Source organism: Triticum urartu, chromosome 5 (assembly GCF_003073215.2).
Source record: "Triticum urartu cultivar G1812 chromosome 5, Tu2.1, whole genome shotgun sequence".
NCBI classification, from domain to species: Eukaryota; Viridiplantae; Streptophyta; class Magnoliopsida; order Poales; family Poaceae; genus Triticum; species Triticum urartu.
Genome location: NC_053026.1, coordinates 536,012,806 through 536,028,713, shown reverse-complemented (window position 1 = coordinate 536,028,713; position 15,908 = coordinate 536,012,806). Strand labels below are relative to the sequence as shown.

Sequence of the window (15,908 nt, the reverse complement as noted above, 5' to 3'; positions counted from 1 at the left end):
ACAATAAAAGACATTTTTTACTTCATTGTCATATGCGCTTGCATTCTGTTAAACCACTCTCCTAATACCACAATAAAGATTTAACAACACTGTTTATTCCATTGCCATCTGGCTTCCAGAATCATCTGGTCGCCTTTAGTTCCCAATGTGCAAGTGACACAAACAACATTCCTACGTCAGGTGACGTAGCGGAGTCTCTGTGTTGTCCTGATATATTAGCTACTTTGCAACCTCTAGTATGAAAATATATTAGGGAGTACAACCTCTATGAGGAATTCAACTAATAGAGAATTATCCTCAATTTCCTCGGTATCGGTTAAGTTGTATGAGGCAGAAAGGCATCGTGGTAAGTCCTCTATCCTAACCTTTACCAAGGAAGCACAAATCTTCGGCGGTCATGAATGGAAGTGCTAAAGGTTTCATGTGATATTGACCTCAATGAAAAAGACCTCAAGGACCCGTTCATCCCTTCGATCGAGGATTGGTGAGGCCAAAAAGGAAGTACATACTTATGTATGGCGGAACATGCCAATCAGCTCTTTCCAAATAAAAAGATAGACTGAACTGGTCTAAACATAAGAAGAGTATATCAAGGGTGACCTTGAATTAGCCAACAATAGTCTGTAATTTCTTTTTGCCACAATGGGGTTTGTCGCCGAGTAAAACTTACTACAAAATTAAGTGTCATTGTGGGTATAAGAGTGTGCATATTTAGCGGCAAAAGACGACTCTTAGTATTGAGATTAGTAGTAAATCCGATTACACTAACATTGGAGAACACAAGGGGAAAACACAGTAGTCATCTAATGAACAGCTTTGAACTAGTCTATAGTACGCAAGACGGATCACTACTCGAACGCCCAGGCGTTCTCCTTGCGGACGTCCTCTTCCTCCCGTGCGGTGTAGTCGTTGACGACGTGGAACTTTTTGCGGATCTCCTCGATGGTCTTGCCCCTCATCTGGTCCGCCACCGTCTCGCACGTCAGGTCCATCAGCCCCTCAATGTCGAGGCACTCGGCCACGTGGATGAGGTCGAAGAGCGTGTCCTGGCCGACTTGGACGAAGGCGTCCTCACTAGTAGAAAAAAGGTCAAACGTGAAGCACATTAGTGCCGGTTTGTATTTGAGCCGGCACTAATGTATACATTAGTGCCGGTTCCAACGGCTAGCCGGGCCGCTTTCATTAGTACCAGTTCGTGGCGAACCTTTAGCACCGGTTCGTGCCACGAACTGGTACTAATGAGAGTGGTGGCAGGATGTTGTCAGACTGGGGCCCCTCCAGCCCCTTTAGTACCGGTTCTTGCCACGAACCGGTACTAAAGGTCGTCCTACATAAACCCTTCGTCCACCCGAGCTCGCTCTGTTCTTCCCCTTTCCCCTCTCCTCTCTCTGTTCTTCTCCTCTTCCTCTCGAGCTCATCACACATTTTGCCCAAAATTTGTCAAGATTTGAAGGCCCCCATCCATTCAAATGATCACAAAGGTTAGCAACTTTGTCCCTTCATCTCTCATTGCTAGATTAGCTCTTGCAATGCTTTATATAGTGATTAATTTGTGAGTTTAGTAATTTGGGAGGATATATATATATATATATGTGCTAGTATTTGATTTATATGCAATTTGAGGTCAAAAATAACACTTAGTTTGCATATGTAGGTGTGGTTTACTTAGTGCCTTCTAAATCTCCGTCGTAACCACCGTCGATCGCCCGCACCGTCCCGTCGCCGGCACCACCTTGTGGTGAGCCTCTTGTTCATGAAATTTTATATAAAAATTGATGTTTGTGTGATTTGGATATATAGTTACTCGTATAATTATCTTACCCGTACGTTGTTTGTTATTACATATAGTGCCATGGTTTTGATATCCGTCCCCGTCGGCCCTCGTCCTTGTTATGATTCGGATGTGGTATATATATTCTCTTTTAAAACTAGTTGCATTTCGTGTTTATGACAAATTATGCCCATCAAGTTGACATAGAAATTTTTTCTAGGAGGTATGTGAACCGGAAATTCCAACCGACCCTATTGTCGAGAGGTTAAATTTAGTTGAAAGAGAAAACGAGTACTTGAAAGAAAAATTGAAAAGAATTGAGGGGGAGAAGATGGAATTGGAGTTGCATGTTGCCGATGTCGTCGATGATCACAAGATCAAGATGGAGAAAATGCGCTTGAAGATTAGAAAGATTAGAAAATATGCCATCGATAATGAGGCTTGGTATCATTATGTTGTTGGATCCATTGTTACCTTAGTTGCGATCTTGATCGCATTTGTTGTTGCATTTAAATGCTTTAGCTAGAGAGTTATTTGTTTGTTGCATTTAAGTGTTGTATGAACTTTATGTATGAACTTGTATTAATTTGGTCTATTCGGTGTTGTGTAATGAAGATGAGCCGGCAATGGATGTACGATGACCGATGATCTCCCCAGTTCGTTGAGGGCGTGCATACTTTTCTGCTTGCGGCTGAGGCAAACAAGCGGGCGGATAGTTTTATGCCTTGTCCATGTGCTGGCTGTAAGAATGGTCACAATTACTCTACGTCAAGAACCATTCACGTCCACCTGTTTAAGTCCGGTTTCATGCCCCACTATAATGTTTGGACCAAGCACGGAGAAAGAGGGGTTATGATGGAAGACAATGAAGAAGAAGACGACGACGATAGCTATCCTGGCCATGGGTTCCCTGAATACGATGATACAACAATGGGGGAAGAAGCTGAGCCGGTAATGCGGGAAGAAGCTGAGCCGGCAATGCGGGAAGAAGCTGAAGAAGAGGCATCAGATGAGCCCGTTGATGATCTGGGTCGGGCCATTGCCGATGCAAAGAGAAACTGCGCAAGTGATTTGGAGAAGAAGAAGTTGCAGCGCATGTTAGAGGATCACAAAAAATTGTTGTACCCGAATTGCGTAGGTGACAAGAAAAAGCTGGGCACCACACTGGAATTGCTGCAATGGAAGGCAGAGAATGGTGTATCGGACAAGGGATTTGGAAAGTTGCTGGTAATGATAAAGGATATGCTTCCAAAGGACAACGAATTGCCCAAGAGTACGTACGAAGCAAAGAAGGTTGTCTGCCCTCTAGGGTTAGAGGTGCAGAAGATACATGCATGCCCTAATGATTGCATCCTCTACCGCGGTGAGTACGAGGATTTGAACGCTTGCCCGGTATGTGGTGCATTGCGCTATAAGATCAGCCGCGGTGGCCCTGGTGATGTCGAGGGCGAGCGCCCCAGGAAGAAGATTCCTGCCAAGGTGATGTGGTATGCTCCTATAATACCACGGTTGAAACGTTTGTTCCAAAACAAAGAGCATGCCAAGGCGATGCGATGGCACAGAGAAGACCGTAAGAAAAACGGAAAGTTGAGAGTACCCGCTGACGGGTCGCAGTGGAGAAAAATCGAAAGAAAGTACGGGAAGGAGTTTGCAGATGACGCAAGGAGCGTATGGTTTGGTCTAAGCGCAGATGGCATTAATCCTTTTGGGGAGCAGAGCAGCAACCATAGCACCTGGCCTGTGACTCTATGTTTGTATAACCTTCCTCCTTGGTTGTGCATGAAGCGGAAGTTTATTATGATGCCAGTGCTCATCCAAGGCCCTAAGCAACCCGGCAACGACATTGATGTGTACCTAAGGCCATTAGTTGAAGAACTCTTACAACTTTGGAATGGAACAGGTGTACGTGCGTGGGATGAGCACATGGGGGAAGAATTTGACCTAAAGGCGTTGCTGTTCGTGACCATCAATGATTGGCCTGCTCTCAGTAACCTTTCAGGACAGACAAACAAGGGATACCGCGCATGCACGCACTATTTGGACGATACCGACAGTATATATTTGGCTAATTGTAAGAAGAATGTGTACCTGGGACATCGTCGATTTCTTCCGAGCAGGCATCCTGTAAGAAAGAAAGACAAGCATTTCAAAGGTGAGGTGGATCACCGGACGAAGCCTCGCCACCGTACTGGTGCTGATGTACATGATATGGTCAAGGATTTGAAGGTGGTCTTTGGAAAGGGTCCTGGTGGACAACCTGTTCCGAATGACGCTGACGGACGCGCACCCATGTGGAAGAAGAAATCTATATTTTGGGACCTGCCCTATTGGAAAGACCTAGAGTTCCGCTCCGCAATCGACGTGATGCACGTGACGAAGAATCTTTGTGTGACCCTGCTTGGCTTCTTGGGCGTGTATGGGAAGACAAAAGATACACCTGAGGCATGAGAGGACCAGCAACGTATGCACGGAAAAGACGGCATACATCAGGGTCATGCAAGCTACGCTCTTACCAAAGAAGAGAAGGAAATCTTCTTTGAATGCCTGCTCAGTATTAAGGTACCGTCTGGCTTCTTGTCGAATATAAAGGGAATAATAAACATGGCAGAGAAAAAGTTCCAGAACCTAAAGTCTCATGACTGCCACGTGATTATGACGCAACTGCTTCCGGTTGCATTGAGGGGGCTTCTACTAGAAAACGTTCGATTAGCCATTGTGAAGCTATGTGCATTTCTCAATGCAATCTCTCAGAAGGTAATCGATCCAGAAATCATACCAAGGTTAGAGAATGATTTGGTGCAATGTCTTGTCAGTTTCGAGTTGGTGTTCCCACCATCCTTCTTCAACATCATGACGCACGTCCTAGTTCACCTATGCGAAGAGATTAACGTTTTGGGTCCTGTATTTCTACACAATATGTTCCCCTTTGAGAGGTTCATGGGAGTCTTAAAGAAATATGTTCATAACCGTGCTAGGCCAGAAGGAAGCATCTCCAAGGGCCGTCAAAATGAGGAGGTCATTGAGTTTTGTATTGACTTTATTCCTGACCTTAAGCCGATTGGTGTTCCTGAATCGCGGCATAAGGGCAGACTGGATGGAAAAGGCACGCTAGGAGGGGAACAAATAATATGTATGGACGGACATTCTCTCACTGAAGCACACTACACAGTTCTACAGAATTCCGCCTTGGTGGCTCCGTATATGGATGAACACAAGAATTTGCTACGCTCCAAACACCCGGAGCGGTCTGATGACTGGATTACACGTGAACAAACCAGGAGTTTCGCCAGCTGGTTGCAGAAATGTACCATGCATGACACCTCTATTGAAGATGACCTGTACTTGCTGTCCCAGTTACCATCTTCGAATATAATGACTTTCAAAGGGTACGAGATAAATGGTAATATATTTTACACGATCACCCAAGATAAGAAGAGCACCAACCAAAATAGTGGTGTCCGCTTTGATGCAGAAACCAAGACGGGAAAGGAAACATATTATGGTTATATACAGGACATATGGGAACTTGACTATCGACGTGGTTTGAAGGTCCCTTTGTTTCGGTGCAAATGGGTCAATATGACACGAGGCGGGGTAATGGAAGACCCGCAGTACGGAATGACAACAGTGGATCTCAACAATCTTGCGTATGCAGACGAACCATTCGTCCTAGCCAATGATGTGGCACAGGTTTTCTATGTGAAGGACATGTCTACCAAGCCAAGAAAAAGAAAAGATAAGGAAGTGAATGCATCGTACGATGAGCCAAAGCGGCACATAGTTCTTTCTGGGAAGAGAAACATCGTGGGAGTGGATGACAAGACAGACAAGTCAGAAGATTATGAAAAGTTTGATGAAATTGCTCCATTCACAGTGAATATTAACCCGAGCATCCCGTTAAATGATGAAGATTTTCCATGGTTACGGCGCAAAGGGACACACGCGAAGAAAAAGTTTCACACCCAAAGATCTGGGATGTGATTGGCTTCACTATCATCACTTTCTTCTGTGTTTCACACCCAGGAGGGAATCTCTGTAATAGTTAGGGTAGTTAATTATGTGTTTTGGCATTTGAAACGCGAAGAAATTTTATGTGCAAACAAATTCTTTCATGCCTTTACTGATTTTTAAAGTTAAGTTATTCACAAACTAGTGATTCACACTAATTTCAAATAATTCAAAATTTAAACTATTCAAATTTGAAAACTACGGGCACTAACAGAAAGTTTGTAATTTTTTGTACCTAAAGCAAAAATATTCACAAATAAACTCTAAATACACAAAAAAAACTCAAAAAAAAATAAAGAAAAAAAATAAAAAAAAGTCCACCTACTAGGCCAGAGCGGCCTGCATACGACTAGAAACCCAACCTGTTGTTGGGCCAGGATGCAGGCCCGCAAAGGCCCAGTAGGCCAACAGGGCAGCACAGAACATGTAGACCCAGTAGGCCTGCTTTGGAGAGGAGCTCGAGAGAGCTACCACACGGGGGTTTATAAACCAGTGCGGTCGCCCCTCGGCTAGCGAGGTGGGACTAAACTTGCGCACCGCACCTGCGCCAGCGCACCCCCTTTAGTACCGGTTCGTGGCACCAACCGGTACTAAAGGGGGGCCTTTAGTACCGGTTGGAGCCACCAACCGGTACTAAAGGGGGTGCGGTTCCCGCCGCTTGGCCTGGCTAAAACAGGCCTTTAGTACCGGTTGGTGGCTCCAACCGGTACTAAAGGTGCCTTCTATATATACAACACTTACGAAAATTTCATTCTCCCTTTGTTTCTTCCTCTATTTCCCCATTGAAGCACCGCCTGCGCGCCCCGATCGCTCGATGCCGTCGCCGTCACCGCCCCCGTCCCCGTCGCCGCCCGCGTCCCCGTCGCCGCCCTCGTCTCCGTCGCCACCCCGGGCCCGTCCCCGTCGCGCCGTCCCCGCGTCGCCGCCCCCGAGTCACGCCCCGGCCCGTCGCCGCCCCCGGCCGTCGCCTCGCCGTCGCCGTCGCCCCACTGTGAGCTCTCCCCCTCTAACCCCTCTCCCTCGCCCCCAGCGGCCACCATGGGCGCCGCCCCTCCCTGAGCCCATACACACACACACAAGCATGATGAACACACACACACACACATGTACATATGTATGAATTAATGCATGTATATATTAGTATATACGTATTTTGTATGTTTAATTGAAGGAAATATGCCCTAGAGGCAATAATAAAGTTATTATTTATTTCCTTATATCATGATAAAAGTTTATTATTCATGCTAGAATTGTATTAACCGGAAACATAATACATGTGTGAATACATAGACAAACAGAGTGTCACTAGTATGCCTCTACTTGACTAGCTCGTTAATCAAATATGGTTATGTTTCCTAACCATGGACAAAGAGTTGTTATTTGATTAACGGGATCACATCATTAGTTGAATGATCTGATTGACATGACCCATTCCATTAGCTTAGCACCCGATCGTTTAGTATGTTGCTATTGCTTTCTTCATGACTTATACATGTTCCTATGACTATGAGATTATGCAACTCCCGTTTGCCAGAGGAACACTTTATGTGCTACCAAACGTCACAACGTAACTGGGTGATTATAAAGGAGCTCTACAGGTGTCTCCAAAGGTACATGTTGGGTTGGCGTATTTCGAGATTAGGATTTGTCACTCCGATTGTCGGAGAGGTATCTCTGGGCCCTCTCGGTAATGCACATCACTTAAGCCTTGCAAGCATTGCAACTAATGAGTTAGTTGCGGGATGATGTATTACAGAACGAGTAAAGAGACTTGCTGGTACCGAGATTGAACTAGGTATTGAGATACCGACGATAGAATCTTGGGCAAGTAACATACCGATGACAAAGGGAACGACGTATGTTGTTATGCGGTCTGACCGATAAAGATCTTCGTAGAATATGTAGGAGCCAATATGAGCATCCAGGTTCCGCTATTGGTTATTGACCGGAGACGTGTCTCGGTCATGTCTACATTGTTCTCGAACCCGTAGGGTCCGCACGCTTAAGGTTTCGATGACAGTTATATTATGAGTTTATGAGTTTTGATGTACCGAAGTTAGTTCGGAGTCCCGGATGTGATCACGGACATGACGAGGAGTCTCGAAATGTTTGAGACATAAAGATTGATAAATTGGACGGCTATATTCGGACACCGGAAGTGTTCCGGGTGATTTCGGAGAAAATCGGAGAGCCGGAGGGTTACCGGAACCCCCCCGGGAGAAGTAATGGGCCATATGGGCCTTAGTGGAGAGAGAGAGGGGCAGCCAAAGGTGGGCCGCGTGCCTCCTCCCCCCTGGTCCGAATTGGACTAGGAGAGGGGGGGCGGCGCCCCCCTTTCCCTCTCCCTCCCCACTTCTTTCCCCCTCCTAGTAGGAGTCCTACTCCTACTAGGAGGAGGACTCCTCCTTGGCGCGCCATAGAGGGCCGGCCGGCCTCCTCCCCTTGATCCTTTATATACGGGGGCAGGGGGCACCCCTAGACACACAAGTTGATCCACGTGATCATATTCTTAGCCGTGTGCGGTGCCCCCTTCCACCATAGTCCTCGATAATATTGTAGCGGTGCTTAGGCGAAGCCCTGCGACGGTAGTACATCAAGATCGTCACCACGCTGTCGTGCTGACGGAACTCTTCCCCGACACTTTGCTGGATCGGAGTTCGGGGGTCGTCATCGAGCTGAACGTGTGCTAGAACTCGGAGGTGCCGTAGTTTCGGTGCTTGATCGGTCGGGCCGTGGAGACGTACGACTACATCAACCAAACGCTTCCGTTGTCGGTCTACAAGGGTACGTAGATCACACTCTCCCCTCTCGTTGCTATGCATCACCATGATCTTGCGTGTGCGTAGGAAATTTTTGAAATTACTATGTTCCCCAACACTTTAGCTATATGTAAGTCGTCTGATTCGGTGTAAGGTGTTTTTTTCTCGAATATGCACGAGTGTGCATATCATATATTAAAGAATGAAAGGCATAGAAAGCCTTCACCGGTCATTTACAAGTGCGGTGATTTCTCACACCCATATGTACAACTCCACTCCACCTAATACAAATTAGACTACTCCTTGCCACTGGTCCACCTTACTAAGTCTGCAAACACAAAATCACCTCCCCTCTCGTTGCTATGCATCACCATGATCTTGCGTGTGCGTAGGAAATTTTTTGAAATTACTACGTTCCCCAACAGTGGCATCCGAGCCTAGGTTTTATATGTTGATGTTATATGCATGAGTAGAACACAAGTGAGTTGTGGGCGATATAAGTCATACTGCTTACCAGCATGTCATACTTTGGTTCGGCGGTATTGTTGGACGAAGCGGCCCGGACCGACATTACGCGTACGCTTACGCGAGACCGGTTCTCCCGACGTGCTTTGCACATAGGTGGCTTGCGGGTGACAGTTTCTCCAACTTTAGTTGAACCAAGTGTGGCTACGCCCGGTCCTTGCGAAGGTTAAAACAGCACCAACTTGACAAACTATCGTTGTGGTTTTGATGCGTAGGTAAGATTGGTTCTTGCTTAAAGCCCGTAGCAGCCACGTAAAACTTGCAACAACAAAGTAGAGGACGTCTAACTTGTTTTTGCAGGGCATGTTGTGATGTGATATGGTCAAGACATGATGCTAAATTTTATTGTATGAGATGATCATGTTTTGTAACCGAGTTATCGGCAACTGGCAGGAGCCATATGGTTGTCGCTTTATTGTATGCAATGCAATCGCGCTGTAATGCTTTACTTTATCACTAAGCGGTAGCGATAGTCGTGGAAGCATAAGATTGGCGAGACAACAACGATGCTACGATGGAGATCAAGGTGTCGCACTGGTGACGATGGTGATCACGACGGTGCTTTGGAGATGGAGATCACAAGCACAAGATGATGATGGCCATATCATATCACTTATATTGATTGCATGTGATGTTTATCTTTTATGCATCTTATCTTGCTTTGATTGACGGTAGCATTATAAGATGATCTCTCACTAAATTATCAAGAAGTGTTCTCCCTGAGTATGCACCGTTGCGAAAGTTCTTCGTGCTGAGACACCACGTGATGATCGGGTGTGATAGGCTCTACGTTCAAATACAACGGGTGCAAAACAGTTGCACACGTGGAATACTCAGGTTATACTTGACGAGCCAAGCATATACAGATATGGCCTCGGAACACGGAGACCGAAAGGTCGAGCGTGAATCATATAGTAGATATGATCAACATAGTGATGTTCACCAATGAAACTACTCCATCTCACGTGATGATCGGACATGGTTTAGTCGATTTGGATCACGTAATCACTTAGAGGATTAGAGGGATGTCTATCTAAGTGGGAGTTCTTTAAGTAATATGATTAATTGAACCTAAATTTATCATGAACTTAGTACCTGATAGTATCTTGCTTGTTTATGTATGATTGTAGATAAATGGCCCATGTTGTTGTTCCGTTGAATTTTAAATGCGTTCCTTGAGAAAGCAAAGTTGAAAGATGATGGTAGCAATTACACGGACTGGGTCCGTAACTTGAGGATTATCCTCATTGCTGCACAGAAGAATTACGTCCTGGAAGCACTGCTGGGTGCCAGGCCTGCTGCTGGAGCAACAGCAGATGTTGTGAATGTCTGGCAGAGCAAAGCTGATGACTACTCGATAGTTCAGTGTGCCATGCTTTACGGCTTAGAACCGGGACTTCAACGACGTTTTGAACATCATGGAGCATATGAGATGTTCCAGGAGTTGAAGTTAATATTTCAAGCAAATGCCCGGATTGAGAGATATGAAGTCTCCAATAAGTTCTATAGCTGCAAGATGGAGGAGAACAGTTCTGTCAGTGAGCATATACTCAAAATGTCTGGGTATAATAATCACTTGATTCAAATGGGAGTTAATCTTCCAGATGATTGCGTCATTGACAGAATTCTCCAATCACTGCCACCAAGCTACAAGAGCTTCGTGATGAACTATAATATGCAAGGGATGAATAAGACTATTCCCGAGCTCTTCGCAATGCTGAAAGCTGCGGAGGTAGAAATCAAAAAGGAGCATCAAGTGTTGATGGTCAACAAGACCACTAGTTTCAAGAAAAAGGGAAAAGGGAAGAAGAAGGGGAACTTCAAGAAGAACAGCAAGCAAGTTGCTGCTCAAGAGAAGAAACCCAAGTCTGGACCTAAGCCTGAAACTGAGTGCTTCTACTGCAAGCAGACTGGTCACTGGAAGCGGAACTGCCCCAAGTATTTGGAGGATAAGAAGGATGGCAAGGTGAACAAAGGTATATGTGATATACATGTTATTGATGTGTACCTTACTAATGCTCGCAGTAGCACCTGGGTATTTTATACTGGTTCTGTTGCTAATATTTGCAACTCGAAACAGGGACTACGAATTAAGCGAAGATTGGCTAAGGACGAGGAGACGATGCGCATGGGAAACGGTTCCAAAGTCGATGTGATCGCGGTCGGCACGCTACCTCTACATCTACCTTCGGGATTAATATTAGACCTAAATAATTGTTATTTGGTGCTAGCGTTAAGCATGAACATTATATCTGGACTTTGTTTGATGCGAGACGGTTATTCATTTAAATCAGAGAATAATGGTTGTTCTATTTATATGAGTAATATCTTTTGTGGTCATGCAACCTTGAAGGGTGGTCTATTCTTATTGAATCTCGATAGTAGTAACACACATATTCATAATGTTGAAGCCAAAAGATGCAGAGTTGATAATGATAGTGCAACTTATTTGTGGCACTGCGTTTAGGTCGTATCAGTGTAAAGCGCATGAAGAAACTCCATACTGATGGACTTTTGGAACCACTTGATTATGAATCACTTGGTACTTGCGAACCGTGCCTCATGGGCAAGATGACTAAAACGCCGTTCTCCGGTACTATGGAGAGAGCAACAGATTTGTTGGAAATCATACATACAGATGTATGTGGTCCAATGAATATTGAGGCTCGTGGCGGATATCGTTATTTTCTCACCTTCACAGATGACTTAAGCAGATATGGGTATATCTACTTAATGAAACATAAGTCTGAAACGTTTGAAAAGTTCAAAGAATTTCAGAGTGAAGTTGAAAATCATCGTAACAAGAAAATAAAGTTTCTACGATCTGATCGTGGAGGAGAATATTTGAGTTACGAGTTTGGTGTACATTTGAAACAATGCGGAATAGTTTCGCAACTCACGCCACCCGGAACACCACAGCGTAATGGTGTGTCTGAACGTCGTAACCGTACTTTACTAGATATGGTGCGATCTATGATGTCTCTTACTGATTTACCGCTACCGTTTTGGGGTTATGCTTTGGAGACGGCCGCATTCACGTTAAATAGGGCACCATCAAAATCCGTTGAGACGACACCTTATGAACTATGGTTTGGCAAGAAACCAAAGTTGTCGTTTCTGAAAGTTTGGGGCTGCGATACTTATGTGAAAAAGCTGCAACCTGATAAGCTCGAACCCAAATCGGAGAAACGTGTCTTCATAGGATATCCAAAGGAGACTATTGGATACACATTCTATCACAGATCCGAAGGCAAGACTTTTGTTGCTAAGTTCGGAAACTTTCTAGAGAAGGAGTTTCTCTCGAAAGAAGTGAGTGGGAGGAAAGTAGAACTTGACGAGGTAACTGTACCTGCTCCCTTATTGGAAAGTAGTGCATCACAGAAAACTGTTTATGTGACACCTACACCAATTAGTGAGGAAGCTAATGATAATGATCATGAAACTTCAGAACAAGATACTACTGAACCTCGTAGATCAACCAGAGCGAGATCCGCGCCAGAGTGGTGTTGGAAATATGCCCTAGAGGCAATAATAAATTGGTTATTATTATATTTCCTTGTTCATGATAATCGTTTATTATCCATGCTAGAATTGTATTGATAGGAAACTCAGATACATGTGTGGATACATAGACAACACCATGTCCCTAGTAAGCCTCTAGTTGACTAGCTCATTGATCAATAGATGGTTACGGTTTCCTGACCATGGACATTGGATGTCGTTGATAGCGGGATCACATCATTAGGAGAATGATGTGATGGACAAGACCCAATCCTAAGCCTAGCACAAGATCATGTAGTTCGTATGCTAAAGCTTTTCTAATGTCAAGTATCATTTCCTTAGACCATGAGATTGTGCAACTCCCGGATACCGTAGGAGTGCTTTGGGTGTACCAAACGTCACAACGTAACTGGGTGGCTATAAAGGTTCACTACAGGTATCTCCGAAAGTGTCTGTTGGGTTGGCACGAATCGAGACTGGGATTTGTCACTCCGTGTAAACGGAGAGGTATCGCTGGGCCCACTCGGTAGGACATCATCATAATGTGCACAAGTGGATCAAGGAGTTGATCACGGGATGATGTGTTACGAAACGAGTAAAGAGACTTGCCGGTAACAAGATTGAATAAGGTATCGGGATACCGACGATCGAATCTGGGGCAAGTATCGTACCGATAGACAAAGGGAATTGTATACGGGATTGATTAAATCCTTGCCATCGTGGTTCATCCGATGAGATTATCGTGGAGCATGTGGGAGCCAACATGGGTATCCAGATCCCGCTGTTGGTTATTGACCGGAGAGTTGTCTCGGCCATGTCTGCATGACTCCCGAACCCGTAGGGTCTACACACTTTAGTTTCGATGATGCTAGGGTTATAGGGAAAGTATGTATGTGGTCACCGAATGTTGTTCGGAGTCCCGGATGAGATCCCGGACATCACGAGAAGTTCCGGAATGGTCCGGAGGTAAAGATTTATATATGGGAAGTCCTGTTTTGGTCACCGGAAGAGTTTCGGGGTTTATCGGTAACGTACCGGGACCACCGGGAGGGTCCCGGGGGTCCACCAAGTGGGGCCACCAACCCCAGAAGGTTGCGTGGGCCAAGAGTGGTGAGGGACCAGCCCCTTAGTGGGCTGGTGCGCCTCCCACAAGCCCATGGCGCCTAAGAGGTGGGAAAGGGGCAAACCCTAAGGGATATGGGCCTTAGGGCCCATATTGGTGCGCCTCCCTCTCCTCTCCCCCTCTTGGTCGCCACCCTTGATCCCCATCTAGGGCTGCCGTCCCCCCTAGGGGTGGGAACCCTAGAGGGGGCGCAGCCCCCTCCCCTTCCTTATATATATTGAGGCATTGGGCAGCCCACAACACGCGATTCCATCTCTCGTTGGTGCAGCCCTGCATCTCTCTCTCTCCCTCCTCTTCTGTGGTGCTTGGCGAAGTCCTGCAGGATTGCCACGCTCCTCCATCACCACCACGCCGTTGTGCTGCTGCTGGATGGAGTCTTCCTCAACCTCTCCCTCTCTCCTTGCTGGATCAAGGCGTGGGAGACGTCACCGGGCTGCACGTGTGTTGAACGCGGAGGTGCCGTGCGTTCGGCACTTGATCATCGGTGATTTGAATCACGACGAGTACGACTCCATCAACCCCGTTCACTTGAACGCTTCCGCTTAGCGATCTACAAGGGTATGTAGATGCACTCTCCTTCCCCTCGTTGCTGGTCTCTCCATAGATAGATCTTGGTGACACGTAGGAATTTTTTTTGAATTTCTGCTACGTTCCCCAACAGTGGCATCATGAGCTAGGTCTATTGCGTAGATTCTATGCACGAGTAGAACACAAAGTAGTTGTGGGCGTTGATTTTGTTCAATATGCTTGCCGTTACTAGTCTTATCTTGATTCGGCGGCATCGTGGGATGAAGCGGCCCGGACCAACCTTACACGTACTCTTACGTGAGACAGGTTCCACCGACTGACATGCACTAGTTGCATAAGGTGGCTAGCGGGTGTCTGTCTCTCCTACTTTAGTCGGATCGGATTCGATGAAAAGGGTCCTTATGAAGGGTAAATAGCAATTGGCATATCACGTTGTGGTCTTTGCGTAGGTAAGAAACGTTCTTGCTAGAAACCCATAGCAGCCACGTAAAACATGCAAACAACAATTAGAGGACGTCTAACTTGTTTTTGCAGGGTATGCTATGTGATGTGATATGGCCAAAAGGATGTGATGAATGATATATGTGATGTATGAGATTGATCATGTTCTTGTAATAGGAATCACGACTTGCATGTCGATGAGTATGACAACCGGCAGGAGCCATAGGAGTTGTCTTAATTTATTCATGACCTGCGTGTCAACATAAACGTCATGTAATTACTTTACTTTATTGCTAAACGTTAGCTGTAGTAGTAGAAGTAATAGATGACGTGACAACTTCATGGAGACATGATGATGGAGATCATGATGATGGAGATCATGGTGTCATGCCGGTGACAAGATGATCATGGAGCCCCAAGATGGAGATCAAAGGAGCTATATGATATTGGCCATATCATGTCACTACTATTTGATTGCATGTGATGTTTATCATGTTAATACATCTTATTTGCTTAGAACGACGGTAGTAAATAAGATTATCCCTCATTAAAATTTCAAGAAGTGTTCTCCCCTAACTGTGCACCGTTGCTACAGTTCGTCGTTTCTAAGCACGCCGTGATGATCGGGTGTGATGGATCCTTACGTTCACATACAACGGGTGTTGACGAGCCTAGCATGTACAGACATGGCCTCGGAACACATGCAAAACACTTAGGGTTAACTTGACGAGCCTAGCATGTACAGACATGGCCTCGGAACACAGAAGACCGAAAGGTCGAGCATGAGTCGTATAGAAGATACGATCAACATGAAGATGTTCACCGACGTTGGCTAGTCCGTCTCACGTGATGATCGGACACGGCCTAGTTAACTCGGATCATGTAATCACTTAGATGACTAGAGGGATGTCTATCTAAGTGGGAGTTCATAAGATGAACTTAATTATCCTGAACATAGTCAAAAGATCTTTGCAAATTATGTCGTAGCTCGCGCTTCAGTTCTACTGTTTAGATATGTTCCTAGAGAAAATTTAGTTGAAAGTTGATAGTAGCAATTATGCGGACTAGGTCCGTTAACTGAGGATTGTCCTCATTGCTTCTTAGAAGGCTTATGTCCTTAATGCACCGCTCAGTGTGCTGAACCTCGAACGTTGTCTGTGGATGTTGCGAACATCTGACATACACGTTTTGATGACTACGTGATAGTTCAGTTAAACGGTTTAGAGTTGAGGCACTGAAGACGGTTTTGAAA

The 15,908-nt window shown here is 45.5% G+C and overlaps 1 protein-coding gene across 1 annotated transcript in view; it reads right to left on the bottom strand.

Moving 5' to 3' along the window:
• Positions 1–848: 848 nt before the first annotated feature.
• The window catches only part of LOC125507325 (SKP1-like protein 1A), a 29,600-nt gene continuing 14,540 nt past the window's right edge, over positions 849–15,908 (bottom strand). Inside the window, exon 2 of the mRNA XM_048671940.1 lies at positions 849–1,070. Coding sequence (XP_048527897.1) covers positions 849–1,070 — 222 coding nt within the window. The remainder of the gene's footprint in view (positions 1,071–15,908) is intronic.